This window comes from Oncorhynchus keta, chromosome 21 (genome assembly GCF_023373465.1).
Source record: "Oncorhynchus keta strain PuntledgeMale-10-30-2019 chromosome 21, Oket_V2, whole genome shotgun sequence".
Classification (NCBI taxonomy): Eukaryota; Metazoa; Chordata; class Actinopteri; order Salmoniformes; family Salmonidae; genus Oncorhynchus; species Oncorhynchus keta.
The window spans coordinates 23,932,546-23,956,222 of record NC_068441.1 but is presented as its reverse complement, the minus strand read 5'-3'; the positions used below and the strand labels follow the sequence as shown (position 1 = coordinate 23,956,222).

The window sequence follows — 23,677 nt, the reverse complement described above, 5'->3', positions numbered from 1 at the left end:
ACGCGTCAAATAAATGGACTTTTGTATATATCGTAATTGCTGGACTATTAAGCGCACCTGAATATAAACCGCACCCACTGAATTATAAAAAAAAAGATTTATTTTGTACAGAAATATGCAGCACATGTCTATAAGCCTCAGGTGCCTACCGGTACATTGAAACAAATGAACTTGTTCACTATCTTCCTCCTCCTGTGCACTGAAACCACTGAAGTCCTCTCCTTCGGTGTCGGAGATGAATAGCCTAAGAATTGCTTCATCCGATGTTGGATCGTTTTCATTGTCGCTCTCGTCACTTTCATCCGGAGGCAAATACCCCGCTGAGCTCATGCTGCCCCTTCAACACGCAGCAGTCCAGCCTTTCGAAACCCATTGATGATAGTGGATTTTTTTGACAATGCTCCACGCTGTCAGGACCCACTGGCAGACTTGACCATAAGTTGCTCTTCGCATGCAGCCCGTTTTAGTGAAGGATTTCTCCCCACTTGTCATCCAAGACTCCCACTGAACAAGGAGCACCACCTTAAATGCACGATTTACACTGATGTCAAGTGGCTGCAAATACTTTGGGCCATCTGCTTTTCTTCCCTCTGAAAGCCTTTGTTGTCTTTTTGCACTGAGTCAGTTCCTCACGCTGCTGTTTCCAACGTCTTATCATCGACTCATTAAGGCCAAGCTCCCGTGCAGCAGCTCTCTTTCCTTTTCCAACAGCCAGATCGATCGCCTTCAACTTGAAAGCTGCATCATATGTATTTCTCCGTGTCTTTGCCAAGATGAGGGTGACAAAATGACTACCGTAATCAGAATGATGGGAAGTTTGAGCGCGCTCGATTTTACGTCACATTATGTGACGGTGCTCAGTTTTTTAGCGGCATGAATCTTGTGAAAGCGGGAAAAATCCATAAATTAGCTGCGTCATTGTATAAAACGTGAGGTTCAAAGCGTGGGAATAAAGTAGCGGCTTATAGTCCGGAAATTACGGTATATGGAAGGAATTAAGCGAACAAAAGGACCAATTGTGATGTTTATGGGACATATTGGAGTGCCAACAAAATAAGCTTGTCAAAGGTAATGCATGTTTTATATTTTATTTCAGCGTTTTGTGTAGTGCCTGCAGGGTTGAAATATGCTACTCTCTTTGTTGACATTGTGCTATCATCACATAATAGCTTCTTATGCTTTCACCGAAAAGCTTTTAAAAATCTGATATGTTGGCTGGATTCACAACGAGTGTAGCTTTAATTGAGTATCTTACATGTGTGATTTAATGAAAGTTTGATTTTATATCATTGTATTAATTTGCCGCGCTGCATTTTCCCTGTTTTTTTTCTCCAAGTGGGACGCAACCGTCCCCTATACCATAAGAAGTTCATGAACATTCATAAATGCAATATGTTCAACAGACAGAAACTCAAAGATAGATGTTTCTATGCATATTGTGTGGTATGTTAGTTTGCGTCATCTATCTCTGGTATATCACCTCTCTCTGGGCTGTCACCCAGTCCGGGGAGCATGTATCCGCTCTGGTCCTTCTCCCCCTCTGTGTCAGGGGAGGGGGTCTCAGACATGCTGTCCCTCTGGGACATGTAGGCACTGTCCTCCCGATGCCGCTTTCTCCGCATGCTGCCAGCCAATAAAAAGTATTCACTCATCTCCAGCTCCACCACAGTGCCCCGCCCTTCAGAACTCTCTGACATGGTGCGGGTGGAATTGAGGCGAGAGCGGGATGCTGACGGCCACACCATCTATACAGAGGAAAAAGGGATATAATGCAATTTGATTGATCAATCCTATAGGATTGATATAGGGTGGAAGACGTGTTAGCATGTTCACGTTTTCATGTACACTCCTGTTCAAAAGTTTGGGGTCAATTAGAAATGTTCTTGGAAAGAAAAGCCATTTTTTTGTCCATGAACCTTTTTGGGATAGGGGGCAGCATTTTCACTTTTGGATGAATAGCGTGCCCAGAGTGAACTGCCTCCTACTCTGTCCCAGATGCTAATATATGCATATTATTATTAGTATTGGATGGAAAGAAAACACTCTGAAGTTTCTAAAACTGTTTGAATGATGTCTGAGTATAACAGGACTCATATGGCAGGCGAACACCTGAGAAAATTCCAACCAGGAAGTGGGACATCTGAGGTTTGTAGTTTTTCAAAACTTGGCCAACCGAATACACATTGAGATATGGATGAGATTGCACTTCCTAGGCTTCCACTAGATGTCAACAGTCTTTAGAAACTGGTTTGAAGATTCTACTATAAAGGAGGGGCTCATGAGACCTCTTTGAGTCAGTGGTCTGGCAGAGAGCCTTGGGCTCATGACGCGTGCTCCCGACAGAATTATCTCTCGTTCCAGTGCTTTTTCTGAAGACAAAGGAATTCTCCGGTTGGAACATTATTGATGTTTTATGTTAAAAACATCCTAACGATTGATTCAATACATCATTTGATATGTTTCTAAAGGAACTTTTCGAGTTTGTCTGGATGAAGTGCCTGCGCCTCATGAAGATGAACCCGCTAACAACAAGTGGCTATTTGGACATAAATGATGGAACAAATCAGTCATTTATTGTCGAACTGGGATTCCTGGGAGTGCCTTCTGATGAAGATCAAAGGTAAGTGAATACTTATGGTGTTGTTTCTAACTTTGTTGATTCCAAAATGGCGGATATTCCTCTGGCTGTTATGGGTTCTGAGCGCCATTCTCTGATTATGCTTTTTCCGTTTATTTTTTTAAAAATCTGACAGTGGTTGCATTAAGGAGATGTCTATCTTTAATTCTGTGAATAACACTAGTATCTTTTATCAATGTTTATTATGAGTATTTCTGAAAAATCACCGGATGTTTTGGAATCAAAGCATTACTGCACGTAAGGCACCAATGTAAACTGAGATTTTAGGATATAAATATGCACATTATCGAACAAAACATACATGTATTGTGTAACATGATGTCCTATGAGTGTCATCTGATGAAGATCAAAGGTTAGTGATTCATTTTATCTATATTTCGAATTTTGTGACTCCGTTGGCAGAACCCCTGCCCTAGAAAGGTTAACAAGTAAATAAATAATAACACCAGAGTAGGCAGAGTTGCAAAGAAAAAGCCATGTCTCAGACTGGCCAATAAAAAAAAAGATTAAGATGGGCAAAAGAACACAGACACTGGACAGAGGAACTCTGCCTAGAAGGCCAGCATCCCGGAGTCGCCTCTTCACTGTTGACATTGAGACTGGTGTTTTGCGGGTACTATTTAATGAAGCTGCCAGTTAAGGACTTGTGAGGTGTCTGTTTCTCAAACTAGACACTCTAATGTACTCTTCCTCATTTGTGCACCAGGGCCTCCCACTCCTCTTTCTGTTCTGGTTAGAGCCAGTTGCGTTGTTCTGTGAAGGAAGCAGTATACAGCGTTGTACGAGATCTTCAGTTTCTTGGCAATTTCTCACATGGAATAGCCGTCATTTCAGAACAGGAATAGACTGATGAGTTTCAGAAGAAAGTTCTTTGTTTCTGGCCATTTTGAGCCTGCAATCGAACCCACAAATGATAATGCTCCAGAAACTCAACTAGCCTAAAGACGGACATTTTTATTGCTTCTTTAATCAGAACAACAGATTTCAGCTGTGCTAACATAGTTGTAAAGAGTTTTCTAATGAACAATTAGCCTTTTAAAATTATAAACTTGGATTAGCTAACACAACGTGCCATTGGAACACAGGAATGATGGTTGCTGATAATGGGCCTCTGTACACCTATGTAGATATTCCATTAAAAAATCTGCCGTTTCCAGCTATAATAGTCATTTACAACATTAACAATGTCTACACTGTATTTCTGATCAATTTGATGTTATTTTAAATGGACAAAAAAATGTGCTTTTCTTTCAAAAAACAAGGACATTTCTAAGTGATTCCAAACTTATGAACGGTAGTGTATCTTTGTATGCAAAATGGTCATGGTTCATCTCCAGTGACTGACCTGAGGGTTATCCAGTCCTGGTGTCATAGGCAGGTATCCAGCCTGACTGCTGTGAACACCCTAAGGGGAATACAGAAATGGGACAGCACAGGATGGGGATTAGAGGAAAACAGGGTACCCAAAAGGTGGTTCGATCTACCCATGTTACATAGATACGGGCCAGGGGTTTTCCTAGATAGGTCACATGATCCGGAAAAACTTGTGGCTCCTTGTATAGTGTATGAATATGGAGAGATGCCTCATATGAGCCCTCACCCTGTGACTGTCCATTCCTGAAAGTCTCGAGAGACTCCTGGCCTGTGACCGGTAGAGAGGGGGCGTGCCGTCCTCATCCTGGTCCTCCTGCCCCGCCTCCATGTCATCCAGCTTTGTGCTTCGTTGGTGAGATACATCTGAGGGAGAGTCTGACGGGCTTCCCTGGTGGAATGCAACTTCAGTCATCATCATCATCAACTTCAACAACATCATTATTATCCTCATGAGCTGACATTTGGTTTGGATGAACAAGAGTGTGACTGTCAAGTAAATGGCACAGTCTTTGGACTGTAATGACTGGCATTTGGGAGTTGAAAAGCACATTCTTAGCATATAGATTTGTAGGGCTACTGGTAACTGATTTCTCCCAAAGATGGCATTCTGTCTTACCTTGATTACAAGGTACCTCGGCGGGTCCCTGGCCATTCTGGTAAACTCATTGGCCAGTTCCTTGAAGGTGGGACGGACATTCTCGTCAATCATCCAGCCTGTAAATTATAATAATGCCACGTGAGTCCCATTGAAAATAAAGTGCCAGTTGTTTGTGCATTCTTTATCAACTATACTTTCAGATCAAACCTAATTAATTCAATGTAATACATCCAGTGTACTCTTGTGACATGTGGGTGAGGACATGTGCAGCACAGTTCTGGACATATTGTAGCCTGTTTAGGCACTTGGCAGATGCGCCAACAAAAAGGGTGTTAGAATAGTCCAGACGGGATGAAATAAAGGCGTGTAGGAGTCGCTCAGCTGCAGGTTGTGATCGCATAAGTCTTAACCTGGCAATGTTCCGTAAATGGACATATTGAACTTTGGTCATACTCTTGATGTGGGCATCAAATGAGAGCTGACTGTCAAATATCACACCCAGGTTGTCAACCTGACTGGAGGGGAGGACACCATCAATATTGAGGCTGTAGCTGCTGATGTTGTTGATTATAGTGCGAGTGCCAATCAGGACGACCTCTGTCTTTTTGCAGTTTAACTGCAGGATGCTCAACTGCATCCATGTCTTGATGTCCTGCAGGCAGCTGACCAGGAGTGCAGTGGGCATTGGAAGTAGGAGTGCTGAATTTAAAAAATATATTACATTTAAAAAACGTAGATATTTTAGTGTACCCTGCATGCACAACCCATGTGGAATTCCAGGTCTCTGGCAGTGTTTCGAACTGCCGATCTGCGGTCATGAACACAGAGTTAATCTCAGCCTATGCTGCCCTTCAGTCCCTTGACTTTTTGGCCCTGACGGAGACCTTGATCTCCCCAGGGAACACTGCTACTCCAGCTGCTCTTTTTTCTCTCTCATAGTCCGAGAGCATCTGGTCATCACGGTGGTGTCACGGGTCTACTCATTTCTCCTAAATGGAGATTTTCCATCTCCTCATTTGAATTCCATAATGTCACTGTCACTTGTCCACTCAAGCTTAACATTATTGTAATCCATTGCCCACTCAATGAGCTTGACACGTTGATAAGCTCATTTCCAGGCGATGGCTCGCCGCTCTTCGTACTTGGCGACTTCAACCTCCCAACGTCTGCCTTTGATTAATTTCTTTCCAACTCTGTTTTCGTCTCGCTTTCCTCCAACCCTAACCACAGCCCCTACCCAGATGGTCATGCGCCGTTGCAATCTTCACTCTCTCCCCAACTACACTCTCCTCTGCTATCCTATAATCTCTCCATTCTGCTAAATCCTTCTCCCTCCTGTCTCCTGATTGTGTCTCTTCGTCCCTACTCTCCTCCATTTCCGCATCCTATGACTCACGCTGTCCCCTTTCCTCCCGGCTGGCTCTGCCTTCACCTCCTCTTCTGTGGCTGAGTGACTCATTGCGAGCTCACAGGACAGGGCTGCGGGCAGCTGAGTGAAAATGGAGGAAACTAAACTAATCCTTTCAAGCCACTTTCAAGCCACTTTCTGCCACTCTACATTTCAAGATTCTGCCTCTAACCCTAGGAAACTCTTTTCCACCTTCTTCTTCCTGCTTAATCCACTACCCCCTCCCTGCTATCTCTCTGCAGATGACTTTGTCAACCACTTTGAGAAAAACTAATCATTCACTCAGCCTATTGAGTCTACTGATCTCACTCACACAGAACTACCCTACAAGGTGACGTGTAGAGGATCTATGTCTGCACCACGTAGTCTCCCTAAAGGTGTCCCCCAGAGCTCGGTTATAGGCCCTCTCCTCTTCTCTCTATACACCAAGTCACTCGGCTCAGTCATATCCTCACATGGCGTCTCCTATCATTGCTATGAAGATGACATTTAACTAACTTTCTCCTTCCCCCCTTCTGACACCCAGTTGGTGACACGCATCTCTGCGTGCCTGGCAGATATCTCAACTTGGATGTCGGCCCACACAGGCTCAATCTCAACTAGATGGAACTGCTCATCCTCCCGAGGAAGGTCTCCCCGCTCAAAGACCTCTCCATCAAGGTTGACAACTCCACAGTGTCGCCATCACAGTGCAAAGAACCTTGGCGTGACCCTGGACAACCCCCTGTCATTCTCTGCAAACATCCCAAGCATTGACCTGCTCCTGCAGGTTCATGCTCTACAACATCCATAGAGTACAACCCTACCTCACACAGGAAGCGCCGCAGGTCCTAATCCAGGCACTTGTCCTCTCCTGTCTAGACTACTGAAACTCACTGTTGTCTGGGCTCCCCGCTTGTGCCATCAAACCCCTGCAGAACACTGCAGCCTGCCTGGTTTTCAACCTTCCCAAGTTCTCTCATATCACCCCACTCCTACACACACTCCACTGGCTTGCAGTTGAAGCTCACATCCACTACAAGACCATGGTACTTGCCTACGGAATAGCAAGAGGAACTGCCCCTTCCTATCTTCAGGCTATGCTCAAACCCTACACCCCAACCTGAGCACTCCATTATGCCACCTCAGGTCTCTTGGGAAGCTCCGGCTCCAAGCTCCTCAATGTCCTGGCACCCCAATGGTGGAACCAGCTTCCCCCTGCCCATCTTCCAAAAACATCTGAAACCCTACCTTTTTAAATAATCGTCCCCCAAAAAAAAAAAAAAAATACATAAAAATTAAATAAACGTAACCAGCACTAGCACTTGAGGCACCCCCCTATTGGACTACAATTGTGCGTGACCTACTAGGAACAATGGCTACAAACGTGTAGCGATCAGTGAGATAGGACCTGAATAAGTTCAGGACAGTGTCTGACAGGCCAAGGGCTTCCCCATGCAGTTTAGCAGGATGGTGTGGCTGACCGTGCTGAGTGCTGCACCGAGGTCCAGCAGTATGAGGATGCTGGCAGCCCCAGAGTCAGCATTCATGAGGAGGTCATTAGTGACCATTATCATGGCAGTCTCAGTGTTGTGTCTAGCTCTGAAACCCAACTGGAAGGGCTCAAGTAGGTTGTGAGTGGCAAGATGGTTTTGGAGTGGGCCAGAAACAGCTTACTCAGGAAGGGCACGTTGGAAATAGGCCTATAGTTCTGTAGGTTGTCAGGGTCAGATCCAAGCGTTTTAAGTACCGGTGTGACTGCGGCCAGTTTGAGCTGAGGGACACATCCAGTGATAATAAACTTGTTGATAATTTCAGTGAAGAAAAGGCTCCAGAGCAGGTAAGCAGGTCGTCACAAGGGAGGTGGTAATAGGGTCAAGTGAGCAAGTGGTGGGCTTCATTGTCCTAACCAGCTTGACTACATCAGCTGTAGTGACTGTGGTGAAGGTGGAGAATCTTGACTCAGGGAGGGTAGGACTTAATAACTCAACTACTGGGGCCGGAGAGGGCAGGATGGTGTTATTCATGTTTTAAATTTTGCTGTGGAAGAAGCACAGGTATTGATTGCACCATTCTGTGGAGACTGAGGTAGAAAAATTGTTCACAGGTTGGAGGAGCTTGCTCACAGTAGATAACAGCACCCGGGAGTTACCACTGTTTCTTCGGCAGAGTGGCTAGAGGGATAACTAGGTATATTGGTATTGAGGGTGAAGGAGAGAGGGTGGTCACTCACACTTGACCATGACCATGTAGACATCTATGGTGCAGATGGGTGGCTGGGAAAGACGCTCGCCCTTCTCCAGAAGGTCTGGCACTTCTTGTGGACGCATCACCGAGTAGGGCTCCGCCCCATATGACATCATCTCCCACACTGTCACTCCTGCAAGACAGAGAAATATAATAGACACTGTAGAATTATGGTAATTCAACATACACACAAGTACTTTGAACTTACTTACCGTTGATATAGAAGTCTATAAAAGCACATGAAACCCACACACAAACAGTGACTCACCATAGCTCCAGACATCACTTTGATGTGTGTATCTGCGGAACAAGATGCTCTCCAGAGCCATCCATTTAATGGCCGTCTGTGGTGAGAGAGACAAGACAGGGAACTATGTCACCATGAATTACATCGAGTTCAAAGCCTGTGGCCATTGGAAAAAAACATATATTAGTTAGTGTTCATGGCAGCAATACAAAACACGTATAGAAACAGGGCATTTATCTAGTCAACATCTCACTTAAGACAAATGACAACAGATGTTTCTAGCCAATTTTGAGCAAAAGATAAATAATAGGCTGAGACATTATCCATGTCTAGTTTTTCCATGTGACCTAACGAGGACGTCAACACACTTTTACCTCATTGTAGAAGTACTTTTTGTCATCGGGGTAGAGCAGGTCTGTGATGCCGTAGTCAGAGATCTGGACCATGTAGTCACTCTTCAGGAGCACGTTACGGGCTGCCAGGTTTCTGTGGACCATCATGTGTTCCTGCAGATAGTACATACCCTGACAGGGGAGAGCACACACACCTCGGTCACATACACAATCACACACACCTTTATCACATACACTTCTGTCATATACAGTGCCTTCAGAAAGTATTCACACACTTGACATTTTACAAATGTTGTTAAGTTACAAAGTGGGATTAAAATGTATTTAATTGTCCTTTCTTTTGACAACGTTCAACACACAATCCTCTGTAATGTCAAAGTGGAAGAAAAATTCAATGATTAGAATTACCTATGGCAGCGGTTATAGCTGTGAGTGTTTCTGGATAAGACCAAGAGCTTTCAATAACCGGATTGTACAATATTTGCAATAAATACATTCTTCAAGCTCTGTCAAGTTGGTAGTTGATCATTGCTAGACAGCCATTTTCAAGTCTTGCCATAGGTTTTCAATCCGATTTAAGTAACTGTAACTAGGCCACTCAGGAACATTCAATGTTGTCTTGGTAAGCAGTATATATTTGACCTTGTGTTTCAGGTTATTGTCCTGCTGAAATGTGAATTTGTCATCCAATGTCTGTTCTAAAGCAGACTGAACCAGGATTTACTCTAGTATTTTTTCTGTGCTTAGCTCTATTCTGTTTCATTTTATCCTAAATAACTCCTTAGTCCTCCCTAGTCCGAGTCCCTAGTTTATCAAAAAAATAAATACAGCAATCACGTAATACTAACATACATTATTCCTCTGAAAAATACCCATAACATGATGCAGCCACCACCATACTTGAAAATATGAAGAGTGATTATGTGTTGGATTTTCCCGAAACATAACACTTTGTATTCAGGACAAAAAGTTAATTTCTTTGCCCCGTTTTTTGCAGTATTACTTTAGTGCCTTATTGCAAACAGGATATGTTTTGGAATATTTTTGATTCTATACAAGCTTCCTTCTTTTCACTCTGTCATTTAGGTCAGTATTGTGGAGTAACTACAATGTTATTGATCCTTCCTTAGCCACTGGCGTGACTGGTAGTACCAAAGGGCAGTGCACAATTGGCCCAGCGTCGTCCGGCTTTGGCCGTCATTGTAAATAAGAATTAGTTCTTAACCGACTTGCCTAGCTAAATAAAGGTTCAATTTAAAAAAAATGTAAAAATATTATCACAGCCATTTAACTCTGTAACTGTTTTAAAATCACCATTGCCCTCGTAGTGAAATCCCAGAGCCGTTTCCTTTCACTCCTGCAACTGAGTTATGAAGGACGCCTGAATTTTTGTAGTGACTGGGTGTATTAATACATCATCTAAAGCGTAATTAATAATAAAAAAAAATAGTTGCCCTTCTTTGCGAGGCATTGAAAAACCTCCATGTTCTTTGTGGTTGAATCTGTGCTTGAAATGTACTTCGACTGAGGGAACTTAGAGATAATTGTATGTGTGGCGTACAGAGATGAGGTAGTCATTAAAAAAATCATGTTAACCACTATTATTGCACACATTGTGAGTCCATGCAACTTATTATGTGACCTCTTAAGCAAATTTCTACTCCTGTATGTTTTTATGCTTGCCATAACGAGGAGGTTGAATACTTATTTACCCAAGACATATCAGCTTCAGGCTGTAACACAACAAAATATAGAAAAAGTAAAGTGGTGTGAATACTTTCTGATGGCACTGTACATAATCACTCACCCGCTCAACCACACACACACACACACACGGTATCTCACCTTGGCAATCTGCACACACCAGTTGAGCAGCCTCTGTGGGTCCAGGCTGTCCCTGTGGTGCCTGATGTGCTCCAGTAAGGACCCCTGATTGCTTAGCTGGGTGACCAGCTGGAGACTAGCACCTGGACAGACACCTAAGAGCCTGACGATGTACTGGTGGTCCAAGCTACCCATCACCATAATGTGCTGCAGGGGTTATCAGAAAAAAATCTAACAGCATTAATAAAAGTTTATTTTTTCCCCCAGAGATTCAGTGTTTAATAGTTACATGTACATGGTTGCAGGTGTGATTACAGGGTAAAGTGAAAAGCCTAGGCCTTGAGCTCCAACATGCAGAACTAAGTGAAATAAAATAATGAAATTGTAATAAAAAACAACAATATCAATATAAATAGCACTATATACAGTACAAGTCAAAAGTTTGGACACACCTACTCATTCAAGGGTTTTTCTTTATTTTTATTATTTTATACATTGTAGAATAATAGTGAAGACATCAAAACTAGGAAATAACACATGGAATCATGTAGTAACCAAAAATGTGTTAAAAAAAATCTAAATATATTTTATATTCTTCAAAGTAGCCACCATTGATGACAGCTTTGCATACTCTTGGAATTCTCTCAACCAGCTTCATGAGGTAGTCACCTGGAATGCATTTCAATTAACAGGTGTGCCTAGTTAAATGTTAATTTGTGGAATGAGTAGGTGTGTCCATTCTTTTGACTGGTACTGTACATCATAACAACTGTAGCTGTGATGAATAAATAAATGTCCATTGGGATGGAAGCAGAGGAAAGACTATGGGGTGGTAATAACATATACATATTAACAACTGCAACAGTGATGTATGTCGGTGGGGTGCAGCAAGAGTCAAGGTAAGTGGGTATCAGGTCAGTATGCTTTAAGGGGCAGGGGTTCTTGAGAGTGGGTGTGTGAGAGTGTTTTCTTACCTCTGTGATCTCATGGAAGGTATTTTGCCCCATTCGATCATGAATAGTCTTTATGGCCACGGGGATCTTCACTGAGTCTCCCTCAGGAATCCAAATGCCCTGAGAAACATGGAAAAGAGCGGGGGAGAGGGGTTACCTCACAATGAAACGAAGACAAGTAAGGTAAGTAGCACAATACATGTAGGGCCTACGGGAAAATCGGAGAGGTGCAGGGTGATGATGATAATAGGGGCTTTAAGAGGGCGACGGTTGATGATGTAAACACCTTGTGGACGGAGCCGAACACACCGGTGCCCAGTAGCTTGATCTTACGGAGTTCAGTGACCTTCAGGATCCTGGCATGAACTTTGACCACTTTCTCACCAGGGTCCAAAGGCTCAAAACTCTACAGACACATGCACGTCATGCACACAATTAATATCGACACATATCAAGACAATAGACTACACATACTCTTATTAAGAGATCCTAATTCTCTCTCTCACACACACAAACACCATCCCACCTCTCCACTCTCCAGGTATCGCCTCATGGCTCTCTTGCGCCGGATGGCAAGACCTCGGCGGTACAGAACACTCATCACAAAGATGGAGAAGCCCACTATCACTGCTGCCAAAACTCCCAAAACTATTCCTGTAATGGATTGGCTGGAAAGAGACACATGTATCAGCCAATCAGCACCTGATATACAATAATGAATAATGCTACGTTCTAGACTAAACAAAACTTACAGTGAGGAGAAATCAGGTTGTCAGTCACAGGTAGAAAAAAATATAGAAACTACACTCACCCATCAGTTAATCTGGTGGAGTCCAAACAGTCCCCAATTCCTGGGCCTGAGCAACTGAAAACACAGAGCAGAGAGATATTTAACACACACGCACACGCACACACTCCCCCATTCTCTAACTCGTCTCTCACCCCTGGGTGCAGTTGAGGTGGCAGGGCTCACAGCGTCTCTGCTGGTTGGGGTATTTAAAGATGAGCCCCTTCTCCCCCATCACTCCTTCAGGGCATGAGGAAACACAGTGAGGACCGTCCCTCAGACTGGCACACATCACACACTCATTAGCTCCCTAAAGAGAGAAAGTGAGAGTGAGAGGGAGAAAGAAAGAAAGTGAGCGAGCGAAGGAGCGAGAGAGGCAGAGAGGTCGGTAGAAGGGGATAGAGAGATGGAGACAGTTGACAATATCCATGTAATTGTGGTTCAAAATATTATCCACAAGGTGGCAGTGAAGCACTACATTTCAGATAGTCCTGAAAACCTTGAGAGACACTTTTCAACTAATCACTCTGAGCTCATAGAACTGTCTTTTTAAGATGCTTTGAGAGAGGTCTATGGGCAGATGTTAGAAGTGAGCATACCAGTCCTATGCAGGTGGGCTGTCCCTCCTGGACCTCACACTCCGAGTGACAGGGCATACACTCTCCCTTTGGACTTGTAAACTCACGCCCCTTTCTGGAGAAAAGCAGAGATTGAGATTGAAAAATACATAGAGACATACTGACAAATCTACATTATAATAAAGACGCATTTTTTTGAATGAGTACTGACCCGGTGAGAAATCTGCACTGATTGACACAGGTTCCCCCTCGGCTGTAGTTCTTACAGGATAGACACTGGTCTGGCCCAGGACCCCAACACCCCTCCGACGAACACAGAGGGTCACACATGTGCCCCTCCGCAACTACACACACACAGACAAAAAAGATGCAAAAAACTATTACTAATTCACTAGTGTACCCGCAAAAAAAATGTACTTAATGATTTTGAAGATGTCACCCAGTCTCTCTCCTCTATCCCCCGTCTCACCACATTGGCTCTGGGGTCGGTTGTCCTTGACGTCGATGTTCTTCTGGTGGCGCTGTGGACGGGAGCTACTACTGAAGAGGCGTGTCCAGTTGACGGTGTGGTGGTAGCATAGCTTCCTGTTTCCTGTGATGTAGACACCGCCGTCATTGATACTCTGCAGTGAGTGCAGCCCCAGGTAGGTCAGTGACGGGATACGCATCACCAGCAGGGCGTAGCCCCTGGAGAAGAGGGAGGAGGGAAGAACGCAGGAGGAGGAAGAGAAGCAAGGTAGAGGGATAGGGTGATGACAGGAAGAGAGAGAGCCAAGAGAGAGAGAACCATTAAGGTGGAGGGAATGGAGGATATTTCAGAAAAAAATATGTACAAATGTATCTTGGTGCTGGGAACATCAATCAAGTCAGGAAAGTGAAGTAAATGAATCCCAGATAAGGCATTGCTGCTCCCAAACATGAATTAATTGTCTACATGTAGACAGAAAATGTGTGTGTTATTATGTATAGAATTCATATGCTATTGTGGTAGACTCTTAATAGCCAATGTGGTCATCAGTGGAGACTGCTCACGGGAGGGAGGGGAGGACCAGCCTCCTCAGTGAATTTCATAAATATTTGAAATGTAAAACATTTAACAAGTTATTCAGATAAAACTATAGTAAATACAATGATATGTCACCAAATAACTGATTAAAACACACTATTTTGAAAAGAAGGCCAACAGTAGCCTCAACAGCACTCTGTAGGGTAGCACCATGGTGTTGCCGGAGGACAGCTAGCTTCCGTTCTCCTCTGGGTACATTGACTTCAAAACAAAACCTAGGAGGCTCATGGTTCTCTCCCCCTTCCATAGACTTACACAGTAATTAGGACAACTTCCGGAAGGACGTCCTCAAACCTATCAGAGCTCTTGCAGCATGAACTGACATGTTGCCCACCCAATCAAAGGATCAGAGAATTAATCTAGTACTGAAAGCATAAACTACAGCTAGCTAGCACTGCAGTGTATAAAATGTGGTGAGTAGAAACAGAAAGACAATAGTTGAACAGTTTTGAACAAATTACTTTCTTCCAAAATTAAGGAGAAGCAAGAGCGAAATAGAGAGTCATTTCTTTCACTTTCAGTTTCCCTTACTTAGCTAGCTAGTTTAGCTTACTGAAACACCCTGCTCAAACAGAGGGATGCTATGTTAGCTAGCTGGCTATGACCTTCCAACACAACACTGGAATTCTTCCAAGTCAAGTTGTCACTGTGACTAGGGTGGGCAATCTAGTTTCTTTATTTCTATGTTGGTGTGGTTCCCAAGCAGAGGCAGCTGTCCATCGTTGTCTCTGATTGGGGATCATATAAAAGTTGTCCTTTTTCATTTAGGTTTCGTGGGTAGTTGTTTTCTGTTTAGTGTCTGCACCTGACAGGACTGTTTCGGTTTTCCCTCTTTGTTATTTTGTTAGAGTGTTTTGAGTATTACATTTATCATGAACACTTACCACGCTGCGTTTTGGTCCACTCCTTCATACGACGATCGTTACACAAGTTAAGCTTTTGGTATTAGTAATTTATTGCCACCAGGGCCTGCCGGTGTAACTGCTTACTGACTGTACACTAACTTTACTGTATGATTTTAGCGGGTTTACTAACACGTTAGTTATTTTAGCTATGCTGACTATGACGTTACTTTAGCTTATGGTGACAACGATGTAGGCTGTTTGTAGAGGTTTGGCCTGGAAAGGTTTTTTCGCCTGGTCGCATACAGCTGATTTGTTGTGCATTGAAGTCCACAAGCGAAGGGAAGAGCAGGAATACAACGTGGCTGTTATGAGAGTGAACTCTGTTACGCGTGATCAGGGGTGTAATCATTCTGTCGATTCTGTTGAAAACGTTCCTTAAACGTAAGCGAACACAACAAAACGGGGATAAACACACCTGAATTTGTCCAATAGAAACTCTCGTTTGCAACTGTTGGACTAATGATCACAGCCTATATCAGCTAGATGCAGGCAAAAGTGTGCAAGGCGGTATTGAATGTCACTGTCTGTCACCTCAAATTTGTCTCTCGACCTGTGTGCGCCTACGCTGTAAACTTTCATTCATAGGCTAGGTTGTAGCAATCTCATTATGGGTATATGGAAAATTAGAGGATCATGTAGTAGCCTACACCTATAACCTGTTACATTGAACTGGGTGAACGGAATATGAATGAGAGTCATCCAATATGCTGTAAAAGAAATAAGGCCATGCTCATGAAAAGAAAATCGTCCTCCTTCATTTTAAACGGCACTGACCTCCACTGGTGGTCATAAGGTATGATCAAATTCAAAATACAATCATGAGGATTATACCTCAACTACACTAAAATCCCCCACCCATCACCAGCTGAGACACTTCTACAGTTCAAGACCACTCGTAACCACTTCAGAGGATTTTTGTTATGTTTAGCATTGTCTGAGTATGACGCTGTTTTTTCAGTTCACACAGTATCAGGAAGATTAGTAGTCAGATTAGTAAAACAACTGTCACACACACTACTGGACTTTTTAGAGTTCCCGCCGCTGATGGAACAAATGAGAGAGAGCGAGAGAGGAATAGAGAGAGCGAGAGAGGAATAGAGAGAGCGAGAGAGGAATAGAGAGAGCGAGAGAGGAATAGAGAGAGCGAGAGAGGAATAGAGAGAGCGAGAGAGGAATAGAGAGAGCGAGAGAGCGAGAGAGGAATAGAGAGAGCGAGAGAGGAATAGAGAGAGCGAGAGAGGAATAGAGAGAGCGAGAGAGGAATAGAGAGAGAGAGAGAGCGAGAGAGGAATAGAGAGAGCGAGAGAGGAATAGAGAGAGCGAGAGAGGAATAGAGAGAGCGAGAGAGGAATAGAGAGAGCGAGAGAGGAATAGAGAGAGCGAGAGAGGAATAGAGAGAGCGAGAGAGGAATAGAGAGAGCGAGAGAGAGGAATAGAGAGAGCGAGAGAGGAATAGAAAGAGCGAGAGAGGAATAGAAAGAGCGAGAGAGGAATAGAGAGAGTGAGAGAGAGAGAGAAGAGACCGAGAGAAAGGGGAGCAGAGCAGGGGATGAGAAATGGGGTGAAAGGGGATGAGAGATAAAGTGGTGACAAGACACACAAGACACAACAGGGCAGTCTATGCATGCATGTCTACAATGCAGTTAAGCACAGATGGAGATGAAAATGGGTTCAGTGGACACATACTGTAGAAAGTGATATTTCTTAAGTGCAGAGAGACAAAGACAAGTCTATTGTCAGAGAGTGAGTAAGACAGAGATAGATGGTCACCTGTAGAGGGTTCTTCCTTGTATGGTTCCCAAGTTGGAGAACACCGACAGGTCAGTCAGATTCTCAGGCCATGACTGGATACTCAGAACGTCTGGCAACCGCAGAAGGTGTTAAAACACAGAACACCTTCCAAACATGAATACATCATATCACTCACACTGCCGCCACTAAACAGACACATGCATTTGAAACTTCAACACACACACAAGCACACACCTGTGATCTCGCTCACAGTTCTGAAGATCTTCAGTTTCTCTGGGTCCAAAGCTGTGATGTTGTTGTAGGGATCACTGTGTATAGAAGATCATCCAACATAAATAGTGAGGTCCATTGAAAAGTGAACACATCAAGTTGACATTACTGTGCCATTTTGCATATGTATACAGCAGCAGTCAAAAGTTTGGACACATCTACTCATTCGAAGGTTTTTCTTTATTTTTACCATTTTCTACATTGTAGAATCAAAACTATGACATAACACATGGAATCATGTAGAAACCAAAAAAGTGTTAAAACAAATGAAAATATATTTGAGATTTTTCAAAGTTGCCACCCTTTGCCTTAATGACAGCTTTGCACACTTGGAATTCTCTCAACCAGCTTCACCTGGAATGTTTTTCCAACTGTCTTGAATGTGTTCCCACATATGCTGAGCACTTGTTGGCTGCTTAACCCTTCACTCTGCGGTCAAACTCATCCCAAACCATCTCAATTGGGTTGAGGTCGGGTGATTGTGGAGGCCAGGTCATCTGATGCATCACTCCATCACTCTCCTTCTTGGTCAAATAGCCCTTACACAGCCTGGAGGTGTGTTGGGTCATTGTCTTGATGAAAAACAAATGATCGTCCCAGTAAGCGCAAACGGGATGGCATATCGCTGCAGAATGCTGTGGTAGCCAGGCTGGTTAAGTGTGCCTTGAATTCACTGACAGTGTCACCAGCAAAGCAAAGCACCTACACAGCATCATCCATGCTTCACGGTGAAAACCATACATGCGGATATCATCCATTCAGCTACTCTGCATCTCACAAAGACCCGGTGGTTGGAACCAAAAATCTCAAATTTGAACTCAGTCTCTCAGATTTTCACCCACCTAATGTTGCTTGTGTTTCTTTGACCAAGCAAGTCTCTTCTTATTATTGGTGTCCTTTAGTAGTGGTTTCTTTGCAGCAATTTGACCATGAAGGCCTGATTCTCGCAGTCTCCTTTGAACAGTTGATGCTGAGATGTGTCTGTTTCTTGAACTCAGTGAAGCATTTATTTGGGCTGCAATTTCTGAGGCTGGTAACTCCAATGAACTTATCCTCTGCAGCATAAGTAACTCTGGGTATTCCTTTCCTGTGGGGGTTCTCACGAGAGCCAGTTTCATCATAGCGCTTGATGGTTTTTGCAACTGCACTTAAAAAACTTTAAAAGTTCTTGACATTTTCTGGATTGACTGACCTTCATGTCTTAAAGTAATGATGCACTGTCATTTTTCTTTGCTTATTTGAGTTGTTCTTGCCATAACATGGACTTGGTCTTTTACCAAATAGGGCTATCTTCTGTATACCATCCCTACCTTGTCACAACGCCACTGATTGCGCTGGAGGGGATGGCTGCCCTTTTATTGGCTCTTAACCAACCGTGCAATTATTATTTTTGTTGCCGTGTTGTTTGTGAATTATTTTGTACATACATAATGTTGCTGCCACCTTACCTTCTCTTATGACAGAAAATAGTTTCTGGACATCAGAACAGTGATTACTCACCTCGAATTGGACAATGAATTTAATGAGTCGGATGGGAAGGATATACTCCAAACGCCCTCATCCCTGTCCTTCGCTGGAGATAGAAACTGATATTTTGTGGAAAGAGATCGGGGTGCCTTGTGAGGATCATGCTAATCTGCCTTTGCCATCCGTACTGCTAGACAACGTTCAATCGCTGGAAAATCATTGGGATGAACTGAAAGCACGTATATCCTACCAACGGGACATTAAAAACTGATATCTTACGTGTCACAGAGTCGTGGCTGAACGACGACATTAATAACATACAGCTTGCAGGTTATACAGCTTGCAGGTTATACACTATCGGCAGAATAACACAGCAGCCTCTGGTAAAGACACAGAGTGGGAACCTATGCATATTTGTAAACAACAGCTGGTGCACGATATCTAAGGAAGTCTCGAGGTTTTGCCCGCCTGAGGTAGAGTATCTCATGATAAGCTGTACACCATCTACCTAGAGAGTTTTTATCTGTATTTTTCATAGCTGTCTACATACCACCACAGACTGATGCGGGCACTAAAACCTCACTCAATGAGCTGTATATGTCACGCCCTGATCTGTTTCATCGGTCCTTGTGATTGTCTCCACAACCCCTCCAGGTGTCGCACATCCTCCCCATTATCCTCTGTGCATTTATATCTGTGTTCTTTGATTGTCTGTTGGCAGTTCGTCTTGTTTGTCAAGTCAACCAGCGTTTTTCTCAGCTTCTGCTTTTCCCCAGTCTCTCTTTTTCTCGCCCTCCTGGTTCTGATCCTTGCCTGTCCACCTGCTTGACTATTCTGCCTGTCCCTTACCCTGCTTGCCGTCCTGTACCTTTGCACCTACTCTGGATTACCGACCTCTTCCTGACCCTGAGCCTGCCTGCCATCCTATACCTTTGCCCCACCACTCTGGATTATCGAACCCTGCCTGCCTTGCACTGTCGTTTGCCTGCCCCTGTTACTGTAATCTGTAATAAACATTGTTACTTCAACACAGTCTGCATTCGGGTCTTACCTGAAATGTTATAGTACGAACTGGCCATGACTTACCCAGCAGACTTGGACCAGCTCTGCAATGCCATCTTCTCCCAAGGAGCCACCATTGGCAGGCATAAGGAGTTGCTTCGCGGTCTGATGGAAGGGTTTCAGGCCGTGGCTGAAAGTCACGACCTAGCTTTGGACGCCTGGTACCCCAGCTGGTAGCAGCACCATCACCCCGGTTTCCCAGGAACCCCACTTACCACCCCCGGAGCCCTACGATGGAGATTCCAGAACCTGCTGGGCCTTTCTGTCCCAGTGCTCCCTTGTTTTCAAGCTGCAGCCTTCTTCGTTCCCCTTGGACCGCTCGAGGATAGCGTACATCATTACGCTGGTGTCCGGGAGGGCACTCACCTGGGTCACGTTGGTGTGGGAGCAACAATCCGCCATCTGCCTCAGTCTGGAGGTATTCGTGGTCGGAGGTGACAAAAGTTTGAGGCGCCGGTGTCCAGGGGAGAAGATGCCCAGAAGTTACTCCAGCTTTGGCAGGACTCCCTCAGTGTGACTGACTATGCGGTGGATTTCCACACGCTAGCAGCGGAGGGTGCCTGGAACCCGGAAGCGCTGTTCAACACTTTCCTGCACTGAATATCGGAGGAAGTAAAGGACGAGCTTGCAGCCCGGGAACTACTGATGGATCTCGACTCACACATCGCTTTGACCATCCGGCTCGATGGACGGCTATGGGAACGTAGGAGGGAGAAGAGGTCTAATTGCTGTCCCAATCTCTCACTCAAGGATCCCACCTTGCATCTGATGGACTCAGGAAGTCCCCGGCGTCTACGTCCCAGACTGCCAGTTTACCTCTTCCCAAGCCAAAGCAGCTCGGCAGGGCTAGGCTGTCTCCAGCCGAACGCGTATGCAGACTTAACACCCAGAGTCTGTATTGTGGTACTGCCAACCATTATGTGTCTACCTGTCCCTTCAAAAGACCTAGCTAATTGGTAGGGATGAGTACTCTGGTGGGTCCTAAGGACAATTTAGCTTCTCCCCCTAATCTCCCCCCTCTCCATGCCACCCTGCTGTGGGGGGGGGGGTGATATGAGTCTTACGGACATTTCCCTGGCGTCCGAGCTGGGCATCCCCACTCAACCCCTCTCCTTTCCCATGAATGTTAGAGCGCTAGACGGGCGTTCTATAGGCCGGGTCACCCACCATACCACCTCCATCAACCTACGAGTGTCGGGAACCACAGTGAGACGATCCAATTCCTGCTAATTGATTCTCAGCAGGTTCCTTTGTTATTGGGATTCTCTTGGCTCCAGTGACACAATCCCTCGATTGACTGTCTACTGGTGCCATTGTGGGCTGGAGCCCGTTCTGCCTCGGACATCTCCGCCATTCCCGCGGTGTATCAGGACCTCCGGGAGGATTCAGTAAGGCCCGGGCCACTTTGCTTCCGCAACACCCACCGGTACCCAAGGATGTTAAGCCGGATGTGCTGGCACACCGCTATAGCCCCTCTGGATTACCGACCTATGCCTGACCTGACCATGAGCCTGCCTGCCGTTCTGTATTTTTGCCCCACCACTCTGGATTATCGACCCCTGCCATCCTTGACCTGTTGTTTGCCTGCCCCTGTTGCTGTAATAAACATTGTTACTTCAACACAGTCTGAATTTGGGTCTTACCTGAACCGTTGTAGTATACCGCCATAAGCAAACAGGAAAACGCTCATCCAAAGGTGGCGCTCCTAATGGCCAGGGACTTTAATACAGTGAAACTTAAATCAGTTTTACCTAATTTCTATCAGCATTTTAAATGTGCAACCAGAGGGAAAACAACTCCTTTACTCCACACAGAGTGCAAAGCTCTCCCTCGCCCTCCATTTGGCAAATCTGACCATAATTCTATCCTCCTGATTCCTGCTTTCAAGCAAAAATGAAAGCAGGCAGCACCAGTGACTTTGTCTTTAAAAAAGTGGTCAAATTAAGCAGATGCTAAACTACAGGACTGTTTTGCGGAGTACACCACATCAGTCACTGGCTTCATCAATAAGTGTATCGATGGAGTCGTCCCCAAAGTGACTGTAAGTACATACCCCAATCAGAAGCCATGGCTTATAGGCAACATTTGCACTGAGCTAAAGGGTAGAGTTGACGCTTTCAAGGAGCGGGACTCTAACCTGGAAGCTTATAAGAAATCCCGCTATGCCCTCCAACGAACAATTAAACAGGCAAAACTTCAATTCAGGACTAAGATTGAATCGTTCTACACCGGCTCCGACGCTCTTCAGACGTGGCAGGGCTTGCAAACTATTACAGACTACAAAGGGAAGCACAGCCGAGAGCTGCCAAGTGATACGAGTCTACCAGACGAGCTGAATAACATGAATGAGAGCATCAGTTGTTCCAGACGACTGTGTGATCCCGCTCTCCTCAGCCGATGTGAGTAAGACCTTTAAACAGGTCAACATTCACAAGAGCGCAGGGCTAGACGGATTACCAGGACACGTACCCCGAGCATGCGCTGACCAACTGGCAAGTGTCTTCACTGACATTTTCAACCTCTCCCTGCCTGAGTCTGTAATACCAACATGTTTCAAGTAGACCACCATAGTCCCTGTGTCCAAGAAAACAAAGGTAACCTGCTTAAATGACTACCGACCCATAGTACGCACGTCTGTAACCATGAAATGCTTTAAAAGGATGCTCATAGCTCACATCAACACCATTATCCCAGAAACCCTAGACCGACTCCAATTTGCATACCGCCCCAACAGATCCACAGATGATGCAATCTCTATTGCACTCTACACTGCCCTTTCCCACCTGGACAAAAGGAACACCTATGTGATAACGCTATTCATTGACTACAACTTAGCAGTCAACACCATAGTGCCGTCAAAGCTCATCACTAAGCTAAGGACCCTGGGACTAAACACCTCCCTCTGCAACTGGATCGTGGACTTGACTCCAACACCATCATTAAGTATGCAGATGACACAACAGTGGTAGGCCGGATCACCGACAATGATGAGACAGCCTATAGGGAGGAGGCCAGAGACCTGACCATGTGGTGCAAGGACAACAACCTCTCCCTAAATATGATCAAGACAAAAGAGATGATTGTGTACTACAGGAAAAGGAGGACCTAACACATCCCCATTATCATTGACGGGGCTGTAGTGAAGCAGGTTGAGAGCTTCAAGTTCCTTGGCGTCCACATCACCAACAAACTAACGTGGTCCAAGCACACCAAGACAGTCGTGAAGAGGGAACGACAAAACCTATTCCCCCTCAGGAGACTGAAAAGATTTGGAATGGGTCCTCAGATCCTCAAAAGGTTTTACAGCTGCACCATCGAGAGCATTCTGATGGAATGCATCATTGGTATGGTATGGTAACTGCTCGGCCTCCAACCGCAAGGCCCTACAGAGGATAGTGCGTATGGCCCAGTACATCACAGGGGCCAAGCTTTCTGCCATCCAGGATCTCTATACCAGGCGGTGTCAGAGGAAGGCCCTAAAAATTGTCAAAGACTCCAGCCTCCCTAGTCGTAGACTTTTCTCTTTGCTACCGCACGGCAAGCAGTACCGGAGCACCAAGTCTAGGTCCAAGAAGCTTCTAAACAGCTTCTACCCCCAAGCCTGAACATTAATCAAATGGCTACCCAGGCTATTTGCATTGCCCCCACCCTCTATGCTGCTGCTACTTTCAGTTATTATCTAGTCACTTTAATAACTTTACCTCCATGTACAGATTACCTTAGTTACCTCGACACCGGTGTCCCTGCACATTGACTCTGTACCTGTACCCCCTGTATATAGCACCACTATTGTTATTTACTGCTGCTCTTTAATTATTAGTTATTCTTCGGGAATTTTCTTACAACTGCATTGCCCGGTTAAGGTCTTGTAAGTAAGCATTTCACTGTGCCTGTTGTATTCGGTGCATGTGACACATACAATTGGATTTGATTTTTATTTGTTTGCCTCAAATGCATGAAGGAAAGAAATTCCACAAATTAACTTTTAACAAGGCACACCTGTTAATTGAAATGCATTCCAAGTGACTACCTCATGAAGTTGGTTGAGAGAATGCCAAGAGTGTGCAAAGCTGTCATCAAGGCAAAGGGTGGCAACTTTGAAGAATCTTAAATAACATATTTTGATTTAACACTTTTTTGGTTACTACATGATTCCATGTGTTATTTCA

At 44.7% G+C, this 23,677-nt stretch overlaps 1 protein-coding gene across 1 annotated transcript in view; it reads right to left on the bottom strand.

Annotated features, from left to right (window-relative positions):
• LOC118400304 (receptor tyrosine-protein kinase erbB-3-like) overlaps window positions 1-23,677 on the bottom strand; it is a 43,271-nt gene that overhangs the window by 2,904 nt on the left and 16,690 nt on the right. Inside the window, exons 10-27 of the mRNA XM_035797006.2 lie at window positions 16,944-17,017; window positions 16,728-16,818; window positions 13,456-13,673; window positions 13,198-13,330; window positions 13,008-13,101; window positions 12,564-12,718; window positions 12,433-12,486; window positions 12,148-12,289; window positions 11,908-12,027; window positions 11,643-11,741; window positions 10,690-10,875; window positions 8,866-9,015; window positions 8,513-8,588; window positions 8,231-8,377; window positions 4,629-4,726; window positions 4,239-4,400; window positions 3,984-4,043; window positions 1,481-1,745 (exon numbers count right to left, since the gene is read on the bottom strand). Of these exons, the coding sequence (XP_035652899.1) occupies window positions 1,481-1,745; window positions 3,984-4,043; window positions 4,239-4,400; window positions 4,629-4,726; window positions 8,231-8,377; window positions 8,513-8,588; window positions 8,866-9,015; window positions 10,690-10,875; window positions 11,643-11,741; window positions 11,908-12,027; window positions 12,148-12,289; window positions 12,433-12,486; window positions 12,564-12,718; window positions 13,008-13,101; window positions 13,198-13,330; window positions 13,456-13,673; window positions 16,728-16,818; window positions 16,944-17,017 (2,324 nt within the window). The remainder of the gene's footprint in view (window positions 1-1,480; window positions 1,746-3,983; window positions 4,044-4,238; window positions 4,401-4,628; window positions 4,727-8,230; window positions 8,378-8,512; window positions 8,589-8,865; window positions 9,016-10,689; window positions 10,876-11,642; window positions 11,742-11,907; window positions 12,028-12,147; window positions 12,290-12,432; window positions 12,487-12,563; window positions 12,719-13,007; window positions 13,102-13,197; window positions 13,331-13,455; window positions 13,674-16,727; window positions 16,819-16,943; window positions 17,018-23,677) is intronic.